At 36.0% G+C, this 27,661-nt stretch overlaps 1 protein-coding gene across 1 annotated transcript in view; it reads left to right on the forward strand.

Moving 5' to 3' along the window:
* Positions 1-27,661, forward strand: part of trdn (triadin) — a 251,814-nt gene that overhangs the window by 87,458 nt on the left and 136,695 nt on the right. The window contains exons 3-5 of the mRNA XM_039749803.1: positions 15,189-15,332; positions 19,581-19,610; positions 27,609-27,632. Coding sequence (XP_039605737.1) covers positions 15,189-15,332; positions 19,581-19,610; positions 27,609-27,632 — 198 coding nt within the window. The remainder of the gene's footprint in view (positions 1-15,188; positions 15,333-19,580; positions 19,611-27,608; positions 27,633-27,661) is intronic.

Below are 27,661 nucleotides of genomic sequence, written 5' to 3' on the forward strand. Positions count from 1 at the left end.
AATGCACTTGCACCAAAGATTATTGTGGCCCTTCACCCAGAATTAACTGCTACTGTGTCTTTTCTCCAAAAGGAAGTGTCTCTCCTTTTATTAAGCAACAAGGCAAGCAGGGGATCAAATTTGGATTCTTTATTCAATCATTATAGGCATTAACATTGCTTAATATGCCAAAAGCCTAAGCAAAGCAAAGGAGTGCAATGGTCACACCATACAACCTGGATTATGAGGAATATTAAAAACAAAATGAAATCAATAAATATGCAAATATATTATGAAATGTGGCAATAAATAAATAAAAACAATGATATGTGTGCAGAAATAATTACATGTTTTATGAAATATGTTTTGTTGCTCCACACACAAAATGAAGTACATTTTAAAATGAAAACTGTCGTTTTCACTTGCCAAAGTTCAAGGACAGGGTCAAGTCAGTGCTGTTTTTTGAATGGTGAATTGTTAGTGTAATGCTTTAAAAGAAAAGTACATTTCTGTGTGTTGCTTTTATGGGAAAAAACACATTTAAATATCAAATGTAAAAGTCAATGGAGAGGCCATGTCTGAGATTAGAATGCTATGTGATGAGGCACATTTCCAGAGTAATGCTGTTGCAGGTAATTATTGATGGCTGTCTACAGGACATTGATCTTCAGAACAAGTAACTCTTTGGCCAGAAAGGTAAATATCTAATTTCTTTGACTGGTATCTCATCAACATACAGCAGATAACAGAACTGCCTTCTTCCTTAGAAATTCTTTGAATTTAGTGAATTAGAAAATGAATGTGCTCTGGTGACATTGGTCTCTTATCAACATACAGTGGTATCTTTATAGTGAGTAACAGTACTATTGATTAACCAATAAAAATGTGTATACACTATTGTAGCCAAAGGAAATTGGTACAGTATGTACTATTAACCAATCAACATGTTGACCTAGGAAGAGATTGAAGCAGATATATACCTCTGGGCAAATGAGCATAAAATCAAGTATGGCCAGAGATTAATAGCTGCTGCCTGCTTCTTTTATGCTTTCAGCACCTTACTGTTGTAGTAACAATGGTTTGTGCCTGGCCCAGGTTCCCATAGGCCTAAAGCTGATAACATTTAGTTGAGTGCACATAGATGTTTGACCATCAAGTGCTACATTTACAGGCACACACTTTAGATGCAGACTCATGAGATGATGAATTCAGAGGTCCTTCAATTAAAGTAGCTACTTCATGCAGTATTTCTTGCGCTCATATTTGACACAGGATAGTTTTCATTTCAGGGCATATTTCATGTTGTATGAAGTGTCGCTAAAATAAATATGCAAAGAAATAATGCTGAACTCTGAGAAATGCTTTGAAGTCAATCGGGAAGATTAGATTTAACTGGATTATAATGGTGCAATCATTTTTAAAATGTCCCTGATGGCTAGGGAAATGTCTTCCAAGCATATAGGACTAATTATTCTGGACAAAAAGCTGACCTGAGCTGTGGGGCGGCAGTGCCATCCACTGCTGCACCACGCTTTTGTGAAATCAAACACAGCCAGAGATGCACAGTCATATATTTCACCAAAACAAAGCGGAAATGCCAAAATTGTAGTCAAAAGTGAGAAAAAATATGTGTTTTAAAGGCAGAAAATTCAAAGTGGCTTGTCCTGATTGAAGCAGCTGGTTTGTTCTAGTTTTTGAAGTCGCATTGAAGGCTCTCTGTCTGTGCAGATGCCTTGTATTTTTTCTTTTATCAATAGGAGAAATGTCTTTGTGAAATAAGGCGCTATATAGGTGCCCGGCCCAGCACAGATTAACACTGAGGCACGTGTCAAACACACTTTTATTTTTCTTCACCTGTGGGGTACGTCTTCCCCGTGAACCCCAAAGGCATAACACAGTCCCATGCACTTAATCCAAACAACCAACACTTCCTCTGTAATCACCACTCCTCCCAGGCAACCTCTTCCTCCCGATTCTGGCCCAGAGTGGTGGTTGCCGGCCCTTTTTATAGCCCACCTGGAAGTGCTCCAGGTGCTTGATCACCTGCATCTGATTGCACCTCCGGGCAGGGCTGTAGAGTTATCCAGCTGGGATGTGGAATCCATGCAGAATCCCCTGGCAGCCACCCCAGCTCCCAACCAGTCTGTTGAGGACTCCATCTCCCATGGAGCCCTGCAGGAGATTGTGGCCTCACTGCAGGACAGGAAGGCTGCCACCAAGCATCCCGGGGGAGGTATTGAGTTGCCCATGGTTGCTCCCCTGGTAAATAGTAACAAATCTTTTGCCATTAATATTATTTCATATGTCAAGGGGAGCTTTAGGCTCCTTCAAGTTTTGTTTTTTATCTCTATGTGGCTAATTTAGTGTGCACAGGACACACACCTCCTTCTCTTATATGGATGTGGAATTTGAAGATTGACCTGCACATTTGGCGGCAAGCAGAGACAACTTGTTATTTGTGCTGTATATCCATCCATTATCCAACCTGCTATATCCTGACTACAGGGTCACGGGGGTCTGCTGGAGCCAAACCCAGCTAACACAGGGCGCAAGGCAGGAAACAAACCCTGGGCAGGGTGCCAGCCCACCACAGTTTGTGCTGTATATGTTTCATAAAAAGAATTTTTTTAAACCTGCATTATTTACAGTACTTATCTGTTCTACACTAAGTCCCACAGAGTCTCTAATGCAAATGATCAGCATTATATACCCGGGGGTTGGTACCATCCAATATTGGCCGTTACAGCACCAGCAGACGTTGTGTTGACATTGAAAAATATTATGGGGCACTGGGGAAAAAGGTTTTCCTAAACTGGCCAAATCATCAGTAAATAATTTTACGAACAAGGTCAAACATGAATGCAGCAAATTTGTTGCGAGTAATGCTTTGGTGAAATTTGCTGAACAGCACTAGTTGTCAGTGAATAAATGTTGTCGGTCATAGAACAGAACAGGAATTCACTTTTTGTGAGTTACCTCTTATTGTGGGAGAAGATGTTGAGTAACTCAGAACTGGCAACATTAAAACTGAGTAATTAGTTAAAGAAGTTTACTTTTATTAGTATACACGGCACAAGTTTGGTCGTAACTAAATTCAGTTGTTAGAATAGAATACGATTTCATTGAGTGCCGTCTAATAGGGGTCAATTAACTGGCATAAGCAAAACACCTAGGTGCCATTCTAGTAGTCTGGATCTTATTTTTCAGCTTGAGGCACTGCTTCAAACCACCTTTTCTGGGCATGGTGTGTTAGAAACTGAAAACATGCTTGCTTTTTTTAATATTTGGACTTAACATTTTTTTTTTTAAATATAAAGACCAGCGTTTGTTTCTGCCTTGCACCCTATGCTACCTGGGATAAGCTCCAGCAGACCCCCAAGACCATATTCAGGACTGAGCTAGTTAGAAAATGACTGACTGACTGAAAAGACTAGAACTGGTTAATCCATTAGCCCACTTTGGTTCTAAATGAGGGCTGCCATTGATGAAAGTTAAGGGGCATGTGCTCCGGACATTGAGGGGGACTTCACCCTGACAAGTCGCTGAAGTCTAATAATACTGAGTAGACACTATGGACAACAAGGGGTGTCATCTGTCCACCTGGCCTGGGGCTCCAAATGGACTTCGACCCACACTGGTAAAGACAATATGCAAAACATTGTTAATTGGCATATTCACTGCTGGGATTTGAGGTTTGCATGGTTTGCATTATCAGAGCAATCATAGGCTAGCATTAATATGAACTGAAATATTAAAAAGGCTGAGTGTACTCATATCAGACATGTTTATTTATTTTTATGCAGATCATGTAACTCATGTTTGACCATCAGCTAAACCAGCATTCCTCATACACCAATATCTTTTATAAGGTTACATTCCATTATGGAATCATTGACTATATTTTAAATGACAAAGCTGTTCCATCTATCCTTTTAGTGTGGCTTTGAAAACCTGTTAAAAGCACTTCTATATTATAAGTATATTTATTCACAGTTAAATGAATCCTGACCTATCTGTGGTAATAAACAAATCTGCATCTTGGTTCTTAAAAAGCTAGAAATAATTATAATTATATAACAAGAACCATATTTTACCAAGTGTACTGGATAACTTCCAGCACACAACGTTTCCTTCATTAATGAAAATTATTGCTTATTGTAAGATGTGTATATCCCTTTGCAAAATACACCTGCTTTTCTCCTACAGTTTCTATGACTTAAAAAAATAAATCTGGGTAGTGAAATTTGTCAAATACATCCATTTAGAAGCTAGAATTTATTTTCAGAGTACTAGTAGAAAATATAATGGTGCCAAATAGAGCATTTTTTATAACTGTACACAATTTGTTATTCAATGCCAATCCATAGCAGCAGACAATAAAATCACAAGGAAACTCCTACTGGCATCATCAAGTGAAACGTTTAACTGTCATTTCCTTTAAAGTTGCATATTAAAATCAAATAAACAACGTAATTGTTGTATGGAAATAATTTTGCTATTTATGTTGATTTTTCTGTCAGAGAAAAAACAATGACTTAGACTGATAATGGATGCGGAAGCACTGAAAAGAAAAGCATTTCATTCTTTACAAAGCAAAGAACTTCACAGTATGTCAATTGTATTACCCAGTATTTTACATTTTTTCATGTATTTTAAGAATACAAGAAGTTATATAAAATGCAAACTTATGCACAAAATCTTTTCAAATTATGTTTTATTTTGAAGGATAATTATTGCATACCCTCAACTTCCATTTCACAAACCCCTTATTATATTTTGAAAACAGTTCATTTCCTTTGAAGCTAATAACTTAAGACATTTTTCATAATGTAAAACTGTATTTTATATACTAAGTAAAGTATGTTACTCAAAAACAGCATATAATGGATTAACTACCCTTCAACACTTTTTGTGCGCTGTTATCTTGAAGCATATCACAAAGAAGATTGAATCCCTAATTTATCTTATTCTCCTGTTACGGTTTTTGATTTATTCATACTTACACAAGAAAACATAAGTCTTATCCATTGCATCCATATAGACTAGAGCAAAATGCATTGAAAATATCATTTTAAAATTTCACAAAAGTCAGACACATTTGTGTCATTTGAAAACAGTCTTTTGGTAAATTTTCTACCAATTAACAAGTTTTGTTGCATATTTACCATACTTTCAAAAACAATCACTTATAGCCTGATACTTATCTTCCAGGATGTTTTATGTTTAAAAAGCCATAAGCCACTGTGGGCTAAGGAATTCCTAGAGTTGTTTGTTTAGGTCTTTCCTACAGTTATGGGTGTCTCTCATCAGCTCAGTTCCTTTTCCGGCACCTTCTGTCATATTTACTGCATATAATGTATATACATATTGATTTTCTTTCCTCAAAAATTTGTCCTCTCAGCTTTGGTGTCATTGGCATACTTGACAAAGGAAGAGTGGTAATTGCTTTTTCTTAAATTAGTGGTATACAATGTAAAATAAAAAAATGAGGCAGCACAATACCTTGAGGAGCCCCAGTGTTTGAATGAATAGCCTTTGAAAAGGAGTATGTGCTCTGTCTGTAAACATTTTAAAAGTAATTCCAAAATCCATTATGTAATATTTGGATGAATATTTATATTGTTCAATTTATCAATTAATATGAAGCTTAATATTATTTAATATTAATTATATTTATATAGCACTTTCCAAAAATATTAAAAATGCTTTATATAGACAGTGATGAAGCGCTTTGACCACCACCAATATGGAGCATCCACCTGGATGATGCGACAGCAGCCATTCCTGTTCCCTTATGCTCACCACACGAGCTATTAGGCAGTGAAAGGGATTGAAAGATAGGGGTAGCAGAACCCATGGCCTCACCAACACCCCTTTCAGCAGCAACCCAAGATTTTCTAGATGATCTCCCATCTAAATACTGGCTAGATTAAAACATGCTTAACTTCAGGTGGATTACCAGATCTGTGCAGGTGGCCTTGCTGCTAGTAACTACATTCAGTAAACAATTCTGTGACAAAAGAAATAGGCTTGTCTAGAAGGGAGTAAATATTATAATAGATACAGTAAGCTGCAGCACATACTCCACACTTCTGATTGGACAGTATGCAAATTAGTGGTTAACTTGAAAGGCATACACTGTATCATTCAGATAGTCTATTATTCTTTTATCTTATAGTAAATGAGACTCCTTGTCTTGGTAATTTTCAAAACATGCTACCAATTTCAGCTAACCCAGCGGTTCTCAAACTGTGAGGTGCACCCCACTGGGTTTGTGGCTGAAGCTGTACAAGGGGGGTGTTGAATAAATGAACAAGACATCAAAATTTATTTTTTACATTTTTATTTCAAATTTAAATTTACAAGCATATAATCACAACAAATGCATTATAACTAAAATTCAAATAAAGCATTTCTAAGGCATAGGTCTAATGACTAATATGTGCCTACTTTAAAGTACACAGCCTGTCCAGGTTTGGTTTGATATTCGAGATTCGAGACACTCTGAGCTCCTTTTCTATTTGAAGTTTGTTTCTATGATGAGCGGCGCCACTGCTGCTGCTGCTTTTATAGTTGCGTATTTTCAATCCAGAAAGTTTGAGATGTATCGGGATCTGTCGCGAACATTTGGGTAACAGTAGATCAGGTGATAATGTGGCACGACTGTACCATATTGGCAGCTTAGCCAATATTTCCAAATTGAGTTAAATAATTTACTGCGTATTAGGTTATTTTCATGATACAACTAACAGCGGTATAATATTTGTCAGAAGAAAATGCGTTTGTCTCGCGCAGATTGACTTCATCGGTGTCCTCGTTTATGAGATTTTTAAAAATGAAAACATATTTAATCGTTTCTTTACATAAAAAAAATAACTGAATAAGAATAAATAATTTATTCTTTGTTTTTGGGATTAGAATTACTACCAAAAACCACACAAGGCATTTTAACAGTTATTAAAGCACTTTAAAAAAAAATAAATTGCAAATATTTCATCAAAGTTAGCCGAACACATGCAAATCTTATGGAAGTACAAATAATAGGATACACTGCACGAGTATCATACCTTTGTTAGTTGTATCATGGGTTATTCTCATCTATCTTATATTATGCAGGGGGTGCAGAATTATTCCAGGTAGAAAAGGGGGGGCACGAAATACAAAAGTTTGAGAACCGCTGAGTTAACCACTTTATTCATACTTGGTTAGCTTGCTTTGATTCAACTGCCAGATGAGGTAAATCAGCTGTTATATAAATTAACCATATATAATCTATGTTTACCTAGTGACCATTTATCTTTGTATTGTTTGAAACAATGTATATACATTGATGATACAAGATGAGACAACAGAGTCGCAAAAAGGTTTGGAGCAGCCACCTGTATAATTTTTCCTGGCTGCAAAAGAGTTAAATTGGGAGTACATTGTGTACAGATATGAGTTCAAAACAGAACTGACTTAAGGAGGCAAAGATGGTGGTTTTATGGGAGAGCAGAGGAAGTGAGGTCACCAGGGCCAGAACCAGAAGTGAGGTCATTGGACCTAGGTAGAATTTCTCGTAAATCGGTCTGCAGTTGAAAAAGATAAAGTACACTCCGCCACCCCCTGCTCTGTCATGGAATTAACCTTCAGGCCCTTTCGCTGCCTTCCATGCGCATGTGTGTGACACATTCCAGCCAAGAAAATGAACAAACAAATGACATTAGATGCGTTTTTAAGCCTATAATTCATAATATTCAAAGAATTGAATTTCCATTAGGTTAATTTGTATATACTCACCAGGATGTTCCCTTGAGACTAGACATGCTGTGACATTTTCCACAAGGGCCAGCTCTCACATGGGCATTTGTCCTATATCAGGCAGATTCCCATGTTTATAGTATATCAAAGTTGTCCGAGCTAAAAAGTCTTGGCACAGCATCAATCTTAAAATCTAATGAGTACATAAAGTTTATGTGCTGCCTTAAGTACCAACTATTAACACATATGCTGCAGCAGCATATAAAAAAATTTGGTCCTTTATCTCTTTTGCGTCTCTGTGATTCATCAGTGTTTTTGTTTTGAATTTGAACAAAAGAGTCACTACAGAAGCTTGTGTTTTGTGATTCCTTCATTGTTTTAGATAAGCAAAAGAGAGTTTTCCTGTAAATGACAGCTTCTAGAAATAAAAATGTGGAAGCGTGAAAGAGCTAATTGCTGAACCTTGTGACCCTATTAGTTAAGCGATGAATGTTATTTGGTGATTACACACTACTCACACTACTCACCCCTGTTTTAGCCATGTTTTTAGACATCCTGTTATGTTTAAAGTGATGAAGAAGGCAGCATCAGATCTTCAGCTACACATACTGAAAAACATAGCCACACATCTTTATATGTATATACTGTATATATATATATATATATATATATATATATATATATATATATATATATATACACAGTAAAATCCATCACCTGTATGTATGTCTGTCCCCTTTTTACAAGAGAACTACTTAATGGATTTAGATCAAGGTTTATTCTATAATTTGCTTGGCATTCTGGTTGATTTTGTGACTTCATTCATTGTGCTAAGTATCATAGTTTGCTTGTGGAACCGATTTACTTCTGTGAATCAGAGAGAGCAGCTGTGGACCAAGGGTGGTTAGGGCCCTCCTCACTCACACGCCAGCCTCCGTTCAAGTCACTCTACCTTTCACCACGTGTTGGAGCGTACCTTGCCTCCGCTTAGCTAGCAATACCTGTTTGTTTAACAGATATTATCAACGTTTGACATTTTTGAGATAGAGATCAGAGCTACATGTGTTTTAGAGGGTAGCTGCTGATTGCCACAGATATCACAGCCACATGCTTTTCTCCCCACACGGGGGACGCTGTCTGTCAGAGCTGAACACGATCAGATACAGTGCCAATGTTTGACTTTGAAGCGTACCTACCTTCCGCTTAGCCAGAATTTTGTTTTATCATTTTTAAAGTTTGTCCATTTTGCATGGATGGCGCCACGGGGGACAGCTAGTTATACACCGTGTGCAGAATTATTAGGCAATTTGTATTTTTGAGGATTAATTTTAATATGGAACAAACACAGTGCTATCAGTCAATCCAAAATGTTAATAAACCTGAAACCTGAATGTTTCACAACGGAAATGTGAGTGTGAACATCATCAGGGGAATACATATGTGCGCACAATTATTAGGCAACTATTAGTGTGCAGATTTATTATGCAACTAAAGGAAAAATGAAAATTTTCCCATCTCACTTGTTTATTTTCATCTGTTATAGTGAGAATAATAAACAAACACCTCAAAATTTACAAATAAACATCTCTGACATTTCAAAAAAAATAAATCAATCAATCAATGACCAATATAGCCACCCTTCTTTCCAGTAACAGTCATAAGCCTTTCCATTCATGGAGTCTGTCAGTTTCTTGATCTGTTGACGATCAGCTTTTTGTGGAGCAGTGACTACAGCCTCCCAGACACTCTTCAGAGAGGTGTATTGTTTTTCTCCCCCGTAAATCTAGCGTTTAAGAAGTGCCCACAAGTTCTCGATAGGGTTTAGGTCAGATGAGGAAGGGGGGCCGTGTCATTATTCCTTCATCTTTAAGGCCTTTACTGGCTGGCCACGCAGTGGAGAACTTCGATGCAAGTGATGGAGCATTGGCCTGCATAAAAATCATGGTCTTTTTCCTGTATCACTGTTTGAAGAAAGTGTCTTCGAAAAACTGGCAGTAGGTTTGGGAGTTGATTTTGAGTTCATCTTCAATGCAAAAGGTCCAACTAGCTCATCTTTAAAAATACCAGCTCATACCAGTACCCCACCTCCACGTTGGAGTGGAGCTCTGTGCCATTACTGATCCACAGGTCCATCCATCTGGTCCATCAAGAGTCACTCTCATCTCATCGGTCCATAAAACCTTTGAAAAAAATCTGTCTTCAGATATTTCTTGGCCCAGTTTTGACGTTTCAACTTATGTTTCTTGTTCAGTGGTGGTTGGGTTTCAGCCCTCCTTACCTTGGCCATGTCTTTGAGCACTGAACACCTTGTACTTCTGGGCACTCCAGGTAGGTTGCAGCTCTGGAATATGAAAGTACTGGAGGATAATGGGTTCCTGGTAGCTTCACGTTTGATTCTTCTCAAATCTTTGGCAGCTAATTTGCGTCTTTTGTTCTCAACACGTTTCTTGCGACCCTGTTGACTATTTGCAACAAAATGTTTGATGGTTCTGTGATCACACACCAATATCTTAGCAATTCCAAAAGTGCTGCATCCCTCTGAAAGACTTTTTACAATTTTTGACTTTTCAGAGTCAGTTAAATCTCTTTTTTGGCCCATTTTGCCTGAGGAAAACTAGCTGCCTAATAATTCTGCACACCTTGATATAGGGTGTTGATCTCCTTAGGCCACACCCTCCCTCATTACACAAATACACATCACCTGACGTGCTTAAATCCAATAAGCATTCAAGTTAATACAGCTTGGAGTTGGAATATACGCATTAAAAATGATGATATGGTCAAAATACTCACTTGCCTAATAATTGTGCACACAGTGTATATATTTACAATTATGCTTATTCAGACAAGTCACGCAAACTCTAAAGTTAGTACAGTAGCTTCATATTTTACTTTTGAAATGCATATCTTCTCACTTTTCCAAACAGTGAAAAAGCATTGTATAGTACACATGAATTATTAAATTATCTGTAATACATTTAAAAGGCTGCTGATTTCATAAACAAGGTCATAAAGAAGCTTCACATATTTTTTCTTTTAACAAAGTTATGATATCCTCAATGTGTTGCTAGTCCTTTTCTTTGGTACTTTTTGTTAGGTTTAGTGTGATTAAACTAATAACATTCAATGTAAAAATATAAGATTAAGAAAAACTGAAAGGGGAGAATAGTTTACAAAATAACAGAATTTCATTGACACCACTTTAATCAAACTACCCTCAAGCAAATGGCATGATTGATAAATCAAGGTACATTATGTATCACAATGGAGTCTTACGAAAACATGCCATTTTTATATGAATCTTCTGGTATGTCATATTACTTTATTTTAATCTTAAGATTTTTTTTAACATCCTGAATAGCAAGTCTTTCAAAGGCTGCTTTCTACCTTGTTTTTGTTTTTGCTAGGACAGATGGTGACTCCACTCTCCACTGTAATGAAAAGAGTAGCTAATAAAAGTAAATCGAAGGTTAACTGAATGGATGATCTGTGATTTTAAATGATGATATATAGAGTTGAGGATTGAAATGTAAAGCTTCATTTGGATGGCTTAACTCTATTTTATTGGCCCAAATTGTCTTTCTAGGTTATAGGTTAAAGAAAATTGTAATATCCATGTTTTAAAAAAAAAATACATGATTGTGACTTTTGATCAGATCTTGGCAGTGCTGACAATAACAGATGGATTGAACAAGCTGGGCACAGAAGAAAAACAGGGAATGACCTTCACATAATCTGTGCTGAATTTCTGTTTTGAACAGTTAGGTTGCTGTATTTATTGCAGTTTCAGTGCTTGTTTCATTACAATATCATACAATTTATCTTAATGGCGGGCGGCATGGTGGCACAGTGGTAGACCCGGGTTCGCTTCCCAGGTCCTCCCTGTGTGGAATTTGCATGTTCTTCCCGTGTCTGTGTGGGTTTCCTCCGCGTGCTCCAGTTTCCTCCCACAGTCCAAAGACATACAGGTTAGGTGGATTGGCGATTCTAAATTGTCCCTAATGTGTGCTTGGTGTGTGTGTGTCCTGCGGTGGGATTGGTTCCTGCCTTGCGCCCTGTGTTGGCTGGAATTGGCTCCAGCAGACCCCTGTGTTTGGATTCAACAGGTTGGAAAATGGATGGATCTTAATGGCGTAATAACATCCAATCTCAGCTCCACTCCTTGTGTATCTTGACAGTCCAAGAATTAGCACACAGAATATGATGTTATACTAGTAACAACCACTAGTGCTGTGTTTCTCATTGTTGTTTCCCAACCTGGCATTGCACACATTTCCATGGAAATTTCATTTACACATTAAACTGTGCAACCAAAATGACTTAATGGTTCTTAAAATAGGCAAATAAAGCCATGAACTGAACTGTCATGAATTGACTCCTGCAGTATTTCTAACACGCCTTGTCTTTAAACCTCTCTAGAAATGAAACTTATTTCAGTTTTCATATAACCAAAGCTTAAAAGATAGAAAGATTAAATATATCTGTCTGCATGTATGTAAGCACTTGGCATACCTTTGCTACTTTTACTAACATTCTTAGCAAACACACTGCATGTTAGGAGTGTACATTGGTCACCCTTCTGACCGTTTCCCTGCACATTTTTTTTTATCCTAACAGGAGCACATCAGCCTGGTCTCAGCAAAGCATTTATGGAAGCAGAGAGCCCTAGAGGCAAGAGATCCTGTGGTGCATTCATCTCTTTGCTGTGATTCCTAATTGCTGTTGAGTTTAAAACTGAAGCCATTTTGGGAATGCATAACTGAACTAATTTTTTTTTTTGAGTAAACACTCATCTTAAACACATTGTTTTAATACCCCATAAGATCTGCAGTAAATATATTAACAATACTGTTTTTATATAATGCCTTTTAGTCATGCGATTTGATAACGTTCAAAATCTGTTTATAGTGTTTGTAAAATATGACTGTAGAATGTGTGTATCTGCAGAATAAAGTGATATGTCTTCACTTCCTTAGTACCTAGCACTTCAATTAACACTAGAAAAATTTCAGAAAATGATCAACATGAAAAAATGAAGTAAACTAAAACAATTCAATTCACTTTAATTTATGACATTTCCATTGTCAAGATCAGGGTAATATTCATGCTTATAAGTACTGCCATTATTTAAAAACATCAAACAAATGAAAACCTGATTCAGTAAAATGCAGCACCCCTATGAAGTGCTATAAAAGTTCTGTTAAGCTAATATATTTGCGGATTAAATGAAATATTTTTGAATAATGTATTAAAATTGCTATAATAGTCATTTCACAATTTTCTAGAGTTACTGACTTTTATGCAACACGCTGTTAAGTGCATTGCTCATCATGGATCTACTCAGATGCGCCTTTGTTGTTCTCCGTGCACTTCTAACACATCCATCGTTGTTTATCTAAAGTGACAAATGCATTTTATTACTAAAAATGTTTGTGAGGCCTCATCTTTTGGAATGACAGAGATATATCAACCAGACACTTATCCATTTATTAAGGTAGCTTATACTAATTTATTTGAACTATTTTAGAATGCTGTAGTTTCCAAAATGCTAAAGCATAACAGAACAAGCATTTTGCAGACCCACTCCTAAAAAAAATACAGTAAACGACTTTTTTAGACCAGAAAGTACACTATAATTACAAAGTTTGCAGATTACCATTTCCTGAACTCATAACATTGCAACATATTTTTTTATGTTCTAAAAATTATCTCATTATTATAATTAGCTTTTTATTTCAGTAAACTGAATCTTCAAATGGAACATTATCTAGCATTCTTAAAATATTCAACACAAACAATAAGATCTATCTATCTATCTATCTATCTATCTATCTATCTATCTATCTATCTATCTATCTATCTTGGATGCTGCATGCAGTAATGTTCTTTAAGGTTTGGTTTGCTTTTTTCATGCAGACAACTAACCCAGCGTCAAGGTAATCAATTGAAAATCTGGTTTTCAGGCTTGCATGTATTTCTGTATAATACCTGTCAATTTTTGGGTCGTTGTCATATTTATTTTGCCGTCTTTTTGTAAGACACTGCAGCCAGAATGGTGGTAAATGTTTTACATCCATATTAACAATTTGGTATCTATCAACTAATAAATTTCAGTCAACTGCTTAAATAATGTTTAAATTACAATGCATCTATTAATTTTAGTTTGGTTTAAAGTGTTGTTTTAATACAGCAAAGAAGCACACAGGTCCCATTCAAAAAAAGGCAGGCATTTCTTTCAGCATCTTCATGAAACTGCTTTGCCACTTAACACAATGACTGTATGATCATACTTCATTTTTTTAAATTATCCCTTATTTCTTAACATTTATTTTCTCACAAACCCCATGCTGATTAATGCTAAGTGTATATTGATGCAATATGACATTCCATTATAATTGTCGTCCTGTATAACATACTGTATAAAGTGTTTCTAATATTTATATAAATGAACCAAAATTAGGATTTGCTATATACAACAAGATGAAATAAATATTTTTAGTGAACCATGTCATAAAACAGTGCTTACAAACGGATAGAATTGAGTTATATTCATTTCTACGGTATGTACAAGTTAAGAGCAGAATGGAATTAGATTTATTGTTAACTGTTGATCATACAGTTTAATTTAATAAAATTATGGGGGAAAAAGATTTTCAGTAGAAAACTCTGTTTATAATAAGCAGTAGGAAAGTGCAGAATGAATCATTATATTATAGTGTACCTAGTGCCCACAATACTCAGTTGGAATTAGTTCCCAATGAAATGTATGACCAAATACAAATGAATATTATTTTTGGTATTTATGATCTCCATAATAAATGGCTGACATCCCCACTTGAGCAGTGTTTAGTTTTCTTATGACCAGCAGCATGGGTACCCATTTGGGAGTGCTACTCTGCACTATTTCTGCCAAGGCTTACTGTATCCAGGATGTCCTCTAACTTTGACAAAGACATCTTTAATGAAAAATGTTATCACTGAATATTATTTAATAAATCATTTGTGATTTTTAAATACATGATGATATGCATTTTTGTTTTTTTTTTGTCAAATGTATATGTATTCCTTTAATTCTCTCTTTCCCACACTCAGTAACAGATTTTTTGATATAAAGGAATTCAATAAAGCAAAAAGTCTTAATTTTATTTTTGTAATTAAACTAACAGTTATTCATTTAAAAAGGTATTTTTTTTTACTTTTATTGATTACATTATATAATTATTTACTTCACTATGCTGCTTTTTTTTTAAATTTACAGTTTTGTGTCTCACCAAAACATATCAGGTGCACAAAATATTGAACACTAACTTAGTATGGGGTAGCCTTCACTCTGTAAAATCACCACATTTTAAAGACATATAAAATATAACATTTTGTTTTTTAAGAAAATGTTACTTTTAATCTAGTTATCTTTTAAACTCTCCTCTTCAATCTTACTACATTGCTTTTTTTTTTAACCATGCACTTAGGGGGTATAGATGAGCTCAGGTCTGACCCAATGAAAGTCATAGATGAAGTGGTGGAAGAATCCACTGATTGGATTTATGGTGTCATGTCCATAATCTCTGATATGGTATCACCAGACGATGATGATGATGATGATGATGATGAAGGTACAGCAATATTGCACCAGTATTCAATATCTAATTCACTTGACAGCTTCACATTTGTTCTAAAATATTACTAAAATAAATATTTTCATTTAACCTTTAAATTCATTTTAATATGATCAAGAAGAAAGCTTCTTTTATTGTTTCTGTTATGTGAATATATTATATTGTACATTGCCGAGTGTATATGCTCTGCCAAAAAGAATGAAATTCCTTTGGTCTAATTTTTTTTTTTTTTCTGTTAGTAGCATGCAGCCTTTTATCAAACTTTCCAATGCAAGATTTTTAGGAATACATTAAATGACTGTAATGAACCAGTAAAGTCTGTGTAAATCCTAATATTCAGCTAAATAAACTAACAATGAAAACCTTGAATTCTTCTTATTACATATTCATTAAATTGGACATTTCTAGAAATCCCCATTCAACATTTAGTTTTACGTTACAGCAGATTTTGGAATTTTGAATGTGAATCTTTTAGATGTGTTGCCTAAGCATACAGGAATTACAAACAAGGAAAATATTCATGCCATGTGCAAAATTACACAATAAGCAAACAAAAAAGCAGGGCAGTGTTCATTCACCTTGTGCTACAGTTATTATATACAGGTAAGTATGTTATATAGTGTGTTTATATTTTAAGAGCAAAGAATTTCAGTAAACCCATCATTAAAAATCTCCAAGAACTGTAAGTAATTCCCTCCTGGAGTAGAGAGAACTATCATTTCCAATAATTACGCAAAACATTATAAGTTAACAAATCAAAGCTACTTGTTCTAGAGTGAAAAGGCCACATGATATAGACAGGTTTGTAGTTTGTTTTTATTTCTGGCCTAACACATTTTTACTACTAATTATGAATGCTTCCTATTACAAACTATACTTCAGGTCATTTAGAAGTTGGTTGCATTATTACTGTATCATGTACAAGGTTTTCTAGCTACACAGTAAAAGTGAAAAGCTGAAAGAGATAGGAGGCATCTGTCCTGCGTCTATTTTTACAGAGTGCTGGTTATCTTCAGCATTCAAAGAAATGGAAGCTGTGTTTAGTTAATTTTACTGATTTCACTTTGAAACTTCTGGCTGCTCTTAAGAAAATATACAACACAGGGGATAACACCAGTAAATGTTTCATTCTGTTCTGGCAGAGCACTACATGTCCTCTAGATGTACTCTTTTAGTCATAGTCCAAAAACTATCAGAATTAGCTACTTCAGTACTTTTTTTCTCACTTGAGACATCAGCGATCCAAAAAGTGTATGCTTTTAATAAATGTGCTACTAACTTCATGTTATGTGCATACAGTGTGTAATTGGAGAACGATATCTGGAGTATTTCTTTGCATGTATTATGCCGAAAATGCCACTCTTAATGATCAAAAAGATCTTGCATGCAGTAGTTTTTCTCTACTCACTTTAAATACTTTATATATGTGTGTCATTTTACATAAATATTGTACTATAAACGTTGAGTGTAACAGTTTTTTGAAATACATTTTTGACATTCATTCAATGACTGCTGTAAATCTGCAAAGTTTTTGTTTCTATCATTCTACTATAACACATTGTATGCAATAATTGGTAAGTCATTTACTTGTTGGGAAGTTTGAGGTGAAGAGTTCTTATGTAAGAGAACTATTTATTGCATAGATACATTTCAAAATAGTATTCGCTAGTTACTTTTTAAAATATGCTTACAATAGGATCTTTTGGCATTATAGGTTACAATGAGTTTAATGATTTGGATGTTCAGATAAGCCTGTTGTACATTTGATAGCTATTTAGAAATGTAAATGAAATGTTTTTTTATCCACACCTGCATCACCATTGACTTGTCGAAATCAAAAGAAAATCCATCTAAATTTGATCGAGCTAAATTCTTTCAGCTAAATAGTACATTTTCTACCTAAGAAGTTAAGAGGAAGGAGAACTCAGGATGGAAATCAAGAAGACATTTTTTTATACTAAGGGTTGTAAGATTTAAGAACAAACTAAAGAGTCATATAGTTGAAGAAGAGATGCCGACTACAGTAGTCCAAGGAATGTCTGTTTTAGATACTGAAAATAAACAAATAAATAAATAAATAAAACACTGACTGGCTGGCATCCTGTCATACGTATGCTGCTATCTTTGTCTTTTTGATTGGAATAGAATGAGTCGACAAAGCCTGACTGGCTAGGCCAACATAACATAAACCAGTAAATGTTTTCATTCTGAATATAGATGGATTTAAAACGTAAATTTGAAAACGAAAAACTGTTTAAAGTAAATTCATAAATACTTCAGATTTCCTAACTCCACAGTATAGAGTTGTTCATATAGAATGTCTACACTGATTTGTATACATTTTGGTTCTCCATTTTTTAGAAACTGTTCACAAATAAATACAAATACTAGTTCTTTGCTGGAAAACAATCAATGTCAATGATACTTAGTTACGTAGAACACCATTTTTGGAGTACCAGTTAGTTGGTTCTGCAACTTGTGAAATATGTTGTGGATAAACAACTGACCTTTTAGGTTTTAATTAAAATGTAACTAATTTGTGAAAAGGCATAAAGTTGCAATATACATTATTAAAGATGTTTTCCAGTAATGCTATAATGTATTGCACACCTAAAAAAAAATCCTTTATTGAAGAATAAAAACTTCAACTAGCTATCCATCCATCCATCCATTATCCAACCTGCTATATCCTAACACAGGGTCACGGAATCTGCTGGAGCCAATCCCAGCCAACGCAGAGCACAAGGTAGGAACAAACCACAGGAAACACACACACCAAGCACACACTAGGGACAACTTAGGATCGCCAATGCACCTGTGTCTGTCTAATGTCTGTGGGAGGAACTAGCTCTGGGTTTATCAATATCTATATATATAATTCACTAAGGCAAGACAACCATGGAAAGTACGCCGGAAGGGGCATGGATTCACTAAGCCGCTGACAAGTAAGACACCTATGGCGCACACAGGAAGGAGTCACGCCAGAGGTGAATCGCCATATGCAGCGTTTAAAAAGGTTTGCGAGGGGTATCTCATGGGATCCTTAAAACAACCCTTTACAACTGAGGTTAAAACACAATGAAGTAAGCTGTCTTTAAAAAACGAGTTTTTGGTTACGACACACGACCGCGTGCACCATAGCAAACTGTTTTACACGCTACATACAGCAATTCGCATTCGCGACAAACATGCATCTTCTTAAGTCTACGTGAGTCACAAGTGCATCTGGACTGTGTAAAGATGACAACGACCCAAGTGACGAGTTGGAGGTGGGCACATGAGCGATGGCGGTCTGCCAGTTTTCAGTCACGGACGATTGTGTGTTGGTTCATTCCGTGCATTGTTACAATGTTGCTTTTCTTGTTGATTTATTACATTACCGATTTTTCAAATGTTAATTTTCTCCCTGTGCTTATAAATCATTAAAAAACCGGCCTGATTATGCGGCGTATGGTACGCCGCGGGTTGGCTAGTATAAATGTAATAAACTATGATACATTAATTAATCATTCATGAAACAAAGAAAGCTGTGGTTAGTATTGCACTAAAAGGCCCCATTAAATTAAAAAAAAAACAAAAAAAAGTAAAATAATGTACAGTTTGTGACAAACTTGGTTTTGCAATAGTGGTGTTCCAACACATTTTTGTATGCCAGATAATTGCCAAATAATTATTGCCAAATAAACATTTATAAAAACCTGGAAGTTAAAATTCATATTAGAAGTTTTCAGAAAATATAAAATTGGACGTATCCAGCATTTAAAGTTGCATTTTTCATACAGAAAAGTAAATATGAATTTTGCAGAGTGTTAAATATCTTATATACACACTGAATTACTGTGTGAGACTGGTTAAAGAAGCAACTGTAAACTTGAATTCGAAAATAAAATTAAAGAATGAATGAAAAACATCAGCCTAAATGTTATGTGTAGTTAAAAAATGACAGTTTTATTTGCCTGATTTGTTTGACAATTTTTATTGAATGACAATTGCTTTAAAAGTGTTGTGTATTAACATGCATGCACCTACACTGGCCATTTGTTTCTTTTTTGCATGACTAATGTTTACTTTTGCATGAATGTTTTCAATAAGTTACATGGTGACGTGATCTTTAAAGCTCAAAGTAACTGTAAGGATCTGTGTTAGGAGACTAACAGTTCAAATTAAGACTGCTTGCTCCTCTATGCTATAGTTTCTTTTAATAATAATAATAATTTATTTTTTCTTGTTTTTCATATAATTTAGGTGACTTGGACCATCATTTGAAAAGGAGAGGTTTGTTTGTGTTTTTTCTTTTACTACTAAAGTCAGAATTTCACTTAAATTAGCAAGCTACAAAAATTAAACTGTATGTTATCTTTCATTGTGAGCAATATTTATAAGAGTTTTATAAAATAAACATAGTGGAATCAAATAATATATGTAAATGTACATATTTCTGTACAATTTCTTCAAATTAATTTTACAACTGAGTGCTTAATTTAGTGATGCCGATGTTTATTATATATTTTCTATTTGGAAATTCAGTACACCTATGTTACATGTAAGCAAAATGCAGAAAATGTACATGCCAAATAAAAATATAAAAAATGTATTTCTCTATTTAAAAAAGTAAAGATAAGTTGTATTAATATGGCAAACTATAAATTTACCATATATAAACAATATTCATAATAATACTTTTTAATTATCTGAACACAAGTATTTTAGTATTTTCATAACCCCAGTTGTTTTTCTTTGGATAATTGTCTTCTTTGGGTTTTGATGTACTCTGATACCTACACACCCCTTTATTTGGTTATCAATGAGTCTTTATTTAAGTTATATTTTTATTTTTATTGTCCCAAGAGGGATATTTGGTTTATCAGTAGGTTTAGATATCAGTGTGGAAGTAGGACAAAATTTCCTGTCATGTAACATCATGATAAATGAGAATATTTCAGCTTTCTGTTTGTATACTAGGGAAACTGGACTGTTACAAATCAACATCTGGTGCTGAAGAGAAACAGTGTTGTTCATGTTTCCAAAGTTATCTGGTTTGTAAATTTGGACATTGGGCCTTGCATGCTCCGTAAGTGCCACTTAGTATCTGTACAAATAAGAATGTAACTGTAGAGACCGGCTCAATTTCATCTGAACATTTGTGCTCAGATAAATCAGAATAAGCTTCTCCCTTTTAAGACGAGTTCCACTAGCAGCTAATTACATTAGCTGCTAGTGGAACTTCATAGAGTGATGCACCAAAATAATCACCTTAATGATAGAATTGCTACATAATTGCCAAATTGTGCTCCTGGCTATGGACTCCTCAATACATAAGACCCTGCCTGGGATACTTTTGGCTGAAGCAGCCCAACCCTGGTGTGAACTGAGCCAATATGGAAACTGCAGACTGAGAGTAAGGTCTTGACATGTTTTAGTTGTCTTTTCTAAACCATGTAGACATTTATGAATTTTAGGACAATTTTAATAAGAACTCCATCACTTTGCTATCATATAGGTATGGTATGCAATGTAACCATCTAATTGTTAATGGGTGGCCCCTGCCCAAAAAATGTGTTTGTCTTGTTGTAAAGAAAGTGTCATCATTCTGATCCTGCATGCATTGCAGGTCTAGTAAAGGAAACCAGTCACAATTTTCTACCTTTTAATAGTACTTTTTCACATAGGAGCTTTGAAAAAGTGGCACCATGAAATGATACAGCTGTTTTCATATGAGTCACCAGAAAACAGCTGTCTAGTGATGTTACTGGTTCAGTACAATGCTGGGAGAAGAACTCCAAACAAAGACTGAGTGATGGCTCTGAGGCTAGGGATCTGTGCCAGCAATCGGAAAGGTTGCTGGTTCAACTTCCATAAAAGCCAGAAGTGACTCTACTCTGTTGGGCCCTTGAGCAATGCCCTTAACCTGAAATTGCTATGTCCTGGGTCCTGGGGAACTTGGGGGTTGGTGGTAGGATTGGCACTCCAGCCACCGTATAAAAAACCTCACATTGTTCCAGTGTGGTGCTGAGGTGTCACTCACTGTACTTTGGTCCCTATCTGGGTGGTTCGCTGTATGGTGGGTGCAGCAACGCACTGTAATCAGTGCATGCTCACAACCTCTCCTCCTATTTGATTGATATAGTTATTAAAACAATGCTCAATTTCCATGTATTTTAAAGCTATTTGAGCAGAAATGGAGGTCATTCTTTGGGGTCAGGGAACACATAACATTGTTTTCCATTTCAATTATTGGCAATTATTTGTTCACATTAGGAAAATTCATCACACAAACTTATGGTCAGTAATGGATTAGCTTCACAAAGCAGCGGAAGCCTACAATGTTTTTATAGGTAACATTCTGGTTACCTATAAACCAAACCTCAAAATTCAATTTGATAAAATCCATCAGAAAGAAAAATCTGCCAAATAGGAAAACTGAGTTTTAACAGTTGTGCTATTCTTGCACAATATATTCAGAATATTTAAGAATTTTGATTGTTCCATAAACATATTACAGCTTAAGCAGGATGGTCTATTCCTCTTTTTTGTTAAACAGGTAGAAGGTTTATTGATTTTGTCTACTCCTACTGGAACTTTAGTTTCTTTGTACTCTCAGAATATCAAAAAACCTTTGACCATTCAAACCAAATGTTTACCTCTGTACTTATTCTCTGACATCCAGACCCTTCTCATCAGGTTCAACTTGTGACAGATGTGTAAAATTTAATTGTGGGTAATTTTAAGACCTAAGATTTTTTCAATACCAATTGATTAAATTTATTTGTTTTCATTTCACACAAATTAACCTGCAGACTGCAGTAATCTGGGGCTTGTTGAGGAGTGTTTTCATTGGAAAGAGGGTGTAAGTCAGCTTTTATGCAGTCTTCACTGATCACAAGACAATGTTTTATCTTTTAGTTTGCTGACCTTTTCATTTAATATCATTTGTGAGGAAAGAAACTGGAAAGCCAGAATGTTATCTCGTCAGTATGATGGCAACCTAGAAAGCTAGAGCTTTACTGTATCTCAACACTATGATGACAAAGACACTAAGCCTAAGCCTTATTCGATTTTGTATAAAAGCGGATTCTTGGCCACCTCTCTCGCTGAAGAAACTTTAATGAGAAATTTCCTTTTAACGTTGTCATTTTGGATACAAATTGTTTCCTGTCCAGATCTTAGGAATCCATAGGGCCACCAGAAGGTTACATTTGGCCTACAATGAGATGATCGTCTTGGTAGTCGGTCAGCTTGTTATAAAGAACACTAAAAACGTCATCTGAAGACATGCACATAGCCTGTAATGAAACCCTAAGAACATGTAGTCTAGCTCACATTTCTTTAATAAAAGCCTGACGATGGATAATTGTCTGGTGGAGCAATGCTGGTATATAATGATGCAATGATTATATTCATGAATTCAAGCAGTATGTTTGATTTTTGTAACAATTTTGATCGAAATTAGATTTGAGGAAATTATTATTTTTATTTTAGAAATACAATACATGGTACAATTTCTTGCTCTGATATCAAAATATATAATTTGCTTATCTATGTGCATTATTATTTCAAATAGACAATGTTGCTGAGAAGCAAAAATGAAAGAATTTTCATAAAGATTACAACAGGAAAGCTTGGAAGCACTAATACTGATGTCAAAGGAATACCTTATTATAACCTGTGGATTAGTGAAAGCAGAAAGTAAAAGATGCAATTCTTTCTTTCCTTTTCATAGAAGCAATTTTTTAGACCTTTGGCAAACTGAATTTAATGGGAACTAATAATTGTTACCTGGGAGGCTAACAAAGAATCACAAGAGTGTAGTAGCTTTCAGTCTGTGTGTTATCTTCCCTAATAAATGTAAATTATTTTTTGCTATACACTGGGCAAGCAGGAGTCCCAAGCCGTTATCATGGAAGTCCAAAGCTCTGATAATGAGAATAATTTTCAGCTAAGAAGAATAAATGAAACCATGAAAAAAATAGCAGAAGAATGACATTTTCCAAATGCTGAAAGAGTGCAAGAGCTTTGCTAGTCAGGCACCTAAAGACCTTAAGGCAGCACATGCATAAAAGGCTGCTAGCAAAAGTCACATCTGCCAATCACGGCATGTCAGTCAGACAGCCTAAAAAGTTGCTGCAGCATGAGGCAACTATCTACTTGCCAAAGGCGACCTTGTCAATAATAAACTCTTGAAATTTATTTTATGTCTTTACCTGCAATTTTTGCTAGATTTCATTAGATTACCTTAGAAGCTTTAGGAGGGGTGCTATGTCATGATTTAAATATTTAGTGGAGGCTAACTGCTCAGTCTACAGTCATATATTTTGTGATATTTTGAAAAATTCTTTACTGCTAGAATTCTGTCTGTCACAGGTCAAATTATCTACAGTTAATGATGAACATGTTAGACAAAACAGCAAATTACAGAGAATGCTGAAAAGCTGCAGCCCACTGGTTTGGCCATTAGAAAATAACAGCTTAAATATTCAAAATACTCAAAAAAGCAGAATGAAAATGATAATAAAAATCCAAATATCAAAAACCAGGATAATAAATATGAAGTTATTTCTGATACACATATAAATGCTTGTTAAATTCTAATAAACAATCAGCAAACCCAGTTTTGACATTTCTGGTGTCAAGCTCTTCATCATTCTGTGCTGTTTGCCCTAATGTCTACTCTGCTCATTATTAATTGTCATTTTTAGTATACAATTAAGGGAGTAAACTCCACAGGAAAAAAAAGAACATGAGTAAATAGAAAAAATGACAAGTGAGAGTTAAGAAATTAAATCTAGGTCAAAAAAATGAATGTTCTGAAATTTCTTATGAATGTTAATGTCACACTTCTGCTCTTTACTAAATGCAGAGTAAGAGAAGAGCAAAGACAGTGACTTCTTCTTTCGGCTGCTCCCATTAGGGGTCGCCACAGCAGATCATCTTCTTTCATATCTTTCTGTCCTCTGCATCTTGTTCTGTTACACCCATCACCTGCATGTCCTCTCTCATCACATCCACAAACCTTCTCTTAGGCCTTCTTCTTTTTCTCTTGCCTGGCATCTCTATCCTTAGCATCCTTCTCCCAATATACTCAGCATCTCTCCTTTGCACATGTCCAAACCAACGCAATCTTTCCTCTCTGACTTTGTCTCCCAACCGTCCAACTTGAGCTGACCCTCTAATCTACTCATTTCTAATCCTGTTCATCCTTGTCTCACCCAATGCAAATCTTAGCATCTTTAACTCTGCTACCTCCAGCTCTGTCTCCTGCTTTCTGATCAGTGCCACCATCTGTAACCCATATAACATAGCTGGTCTCACTACCATCCTGTAGACCTTCCCTTTCACTATTGCTGATATCCGTCTGTCAAAAATCACTCCTGACACTCTTCTCCACCCATTCCACCCTGCCTGTACTCTCTTTTTCACCTCTCTTCCACAATCCCCATTATTCTGTACTGTTGATCCCAAGTATTTAAACTCATCCACCTTTGCCAACTCTACTCCTTGCATCCTCACCATTCCACTGACCTCCCTCTCTTTTACACACATGTATTCTGTCTTGTTCCTACTGACCTTCATTCCTCTCCTCTCTAGAGCATATCTCCACCTCTCCAGGGTCTCCTCAACTTACTCCCTACTATTGCTACAGATCACAATGTCATCAGCAAACATCATACTCCACAGGGACTCCTGTCTAATCTCACCTGTCAACCTGCCCATTACCATTGCAAATAAGAAAGGGCTCAGAGCTGATCCCTGAGGTAATCCCACCTCCACCTTGAATGCATCCATCACTCCTACCGCAGACCTCACCACTGTCACACTTCCCTCATACATATCCTGTACAACACTTATGTACTTCTCTGCCTTTCCCGACTTCCTCATACAATACCACAACTCCTCTCGAGGCACCCTGTGATATGCTTTCTCCAGGTCCACAAAGACGCGATGCAACTCCTTCTGGCCTTCTCTATACTTCTCCATCAACACCCTCAGAGCAAACATCGCATCTGTGGTGCTCTTTCTTGGCATGAAACTATACTGCTGCTCACTAATCATTACCTCACTTCTTAACCTAGCTTTCACTACTCTTTCCCATAACTTCATGCTGTGGCTCATCAATTTTATTCCCCTGTAGTTACTACAGTTCTGCACATCACCTTCTACACATATGACTGTGTCCCCACTCACCATAGCAACAAGATCATAAAGTTCGCGGATAACATGACGGTGGTCATGGGCAAGGAGGGTGAGCTGGCATACAGGGACGAGGTGGAGCGGCTGTTAGAGTGGTGCAGAGTCAATAACCTGCACCTCAACACCACAAAAACGAAGGAGCTTATTATTGCCTTTAGAAAAAACAAAACTGACATCCAGCCACTCATGGTTGGCAGGGCCTGACTGGAGAGGGTCCTGGTGTTAAGGTTTCTGGGTATTGAGCTGGAGGATGACCTGACCTGGAGCACCAACACCAAGGAGCTGCTGAAGAAGGCGTAGCAGAGACTGTGTTTTCTGAGAATCCTCAGAAAGAACCATCTCCCCAAAAATCTGCTCCTTGCCTTTTATTACTGTTCCATCGAGAGTGTGCTCACGTATGGGCTGTGTGTGTGGTACAGCAGCTGCACTTCCTCAGAAAGAAAAGCGCTCCACAGGGTCATCATGACAGCAGAGAGAACAACTGGTTGTACCCTCCCCACTCTGGAACAAATCTACACCTTCCGATGCCGCAAAAAAACAATAGACATTTCACAGGATTCATCACATCCCGGTCATTGCCTTTTCCAGCTTTTGCCATCGGGCAAGAGATACAGAGCAATGAAAACCAGGACAAACCGCCTTAAAAACAGCTTTTACCCAAAAGCAATCATGGCCATGAACTCAGAATAAAACTTCTCCATATCATTCTCCCAATGTGCAATATAGACCTTAAGTCAACAAGTGCAATTTGTACATTGAACCAGTGCAATTTGTATATATATAACAAGTGCAATTTGTATATACTGTATAACAATTTGTATATTTTGTAAAGTACTTTTATTACTATTCGGTTTGTTATTGTTTTCTCTCTTCTTGTCTTTTTAACTCTTATGCCTCATACTGAGTTGACTGCACCTTCAATTTCATTGTACCTTTGTAAAAGTGACAATGACAATAAAGATTTATCTATCTATCTATCTATCTATCTATCTATCTATCTATCTATCTATCTATCTATCTATCTATCTATCTATCTATCTATCTATATTTCCTATCTATCTATCTATCTATCTATCTATCTATCTATCTATCTATCTATCTATCTATCTATCTATCTATCTATTATGCTTAAATATCAGCACCAGTACACTTCTTCTCCACTCCTCAGGCATCCTCTCACTTTCCAAGATTCCATTAAACAATCTGGTTAAAAACTCCACTGTCATCGCTCCTAAACACCTCCATGCTTCAACAGGTCTGTCATCCGGACCACTGGCTTTTCTATTCTTCATCCTCTTCATAGCTGTCCTTACTTCCTCCTTGCTAATCCGTTGCACTTCCTGATTCACTATCTCCACATCATCCAACCTCTTCTCTCTCTCGTTCCCTTCATTCATCAGCCTCTCAAAGTACTCTTTTCATCTGCTCAACACACTCTCCTCACTTGTGAGTATTTTTTCATCTTTATCCTTTATCACCCTAACCTCTGCTGCACATCTTTCCCAGTTCGGTCCCTCTGTCTAGCCAATCAGTACAGGTCCATTTCTCCCTCCTTTGTGTCCAACCTCTTATACAACTCATCATACGCCTTTTCTTTAGTCTTCGCTGCCTCTCTCTTCACCTTGCGCCTTATCTCCTTGTACTCTTGTCTACTTTCTGCATCTGTCTGACTAAGACAAAGACAAGTGACTAAGCAAAGACAGCAACTTTATTTAGAGGTAAAATGACTTACCAGCACTGACTGTGAAACTGGTTGAAAGAAAAACTTGGGACTGGATTAAAAACCACTGATTTAGATGATGCAAAATAATAATACTGTAATAATTTTGTCTTGATTCAGCCAATAACTTGTATACCTTTCCCTTCCCTGCCCTTCTACACAGATGGTGTGCTACATAAATAACCAAGTCCTAACCTATGATGAAACAAATGTAATTAATTAAATCATTGCCATGATGATCTTTAAACATGTAAATCATTTCTCCTTTCACAACTTTAATTATTTCGACATGCTGAAAAATGATACATAATAGGGATGATGAAGATGCAGCAGTATAATGTTATTCTTTGTTTATTTTATCGCAGGTGAACCTCCAACCAGGAAAAGAGGTTGGTAATACTTATTATGACTTGTTAAT

This window comes from Polypterus senegalus, chromosome 3, assembly GCF_016835505.1.
Source record: "Polypterus senegalus isolate Bchr_013 chromosome 3, ASM1683550v1, whole genome shotgun sequence".
In the NCBI taxonomy this organism is placed as follows: Eukaryota; Metazoa; Chordata; class Cladistia; order Polypteriformes; family Polypteridae; genus Polypterus; species Polypterus senegalus.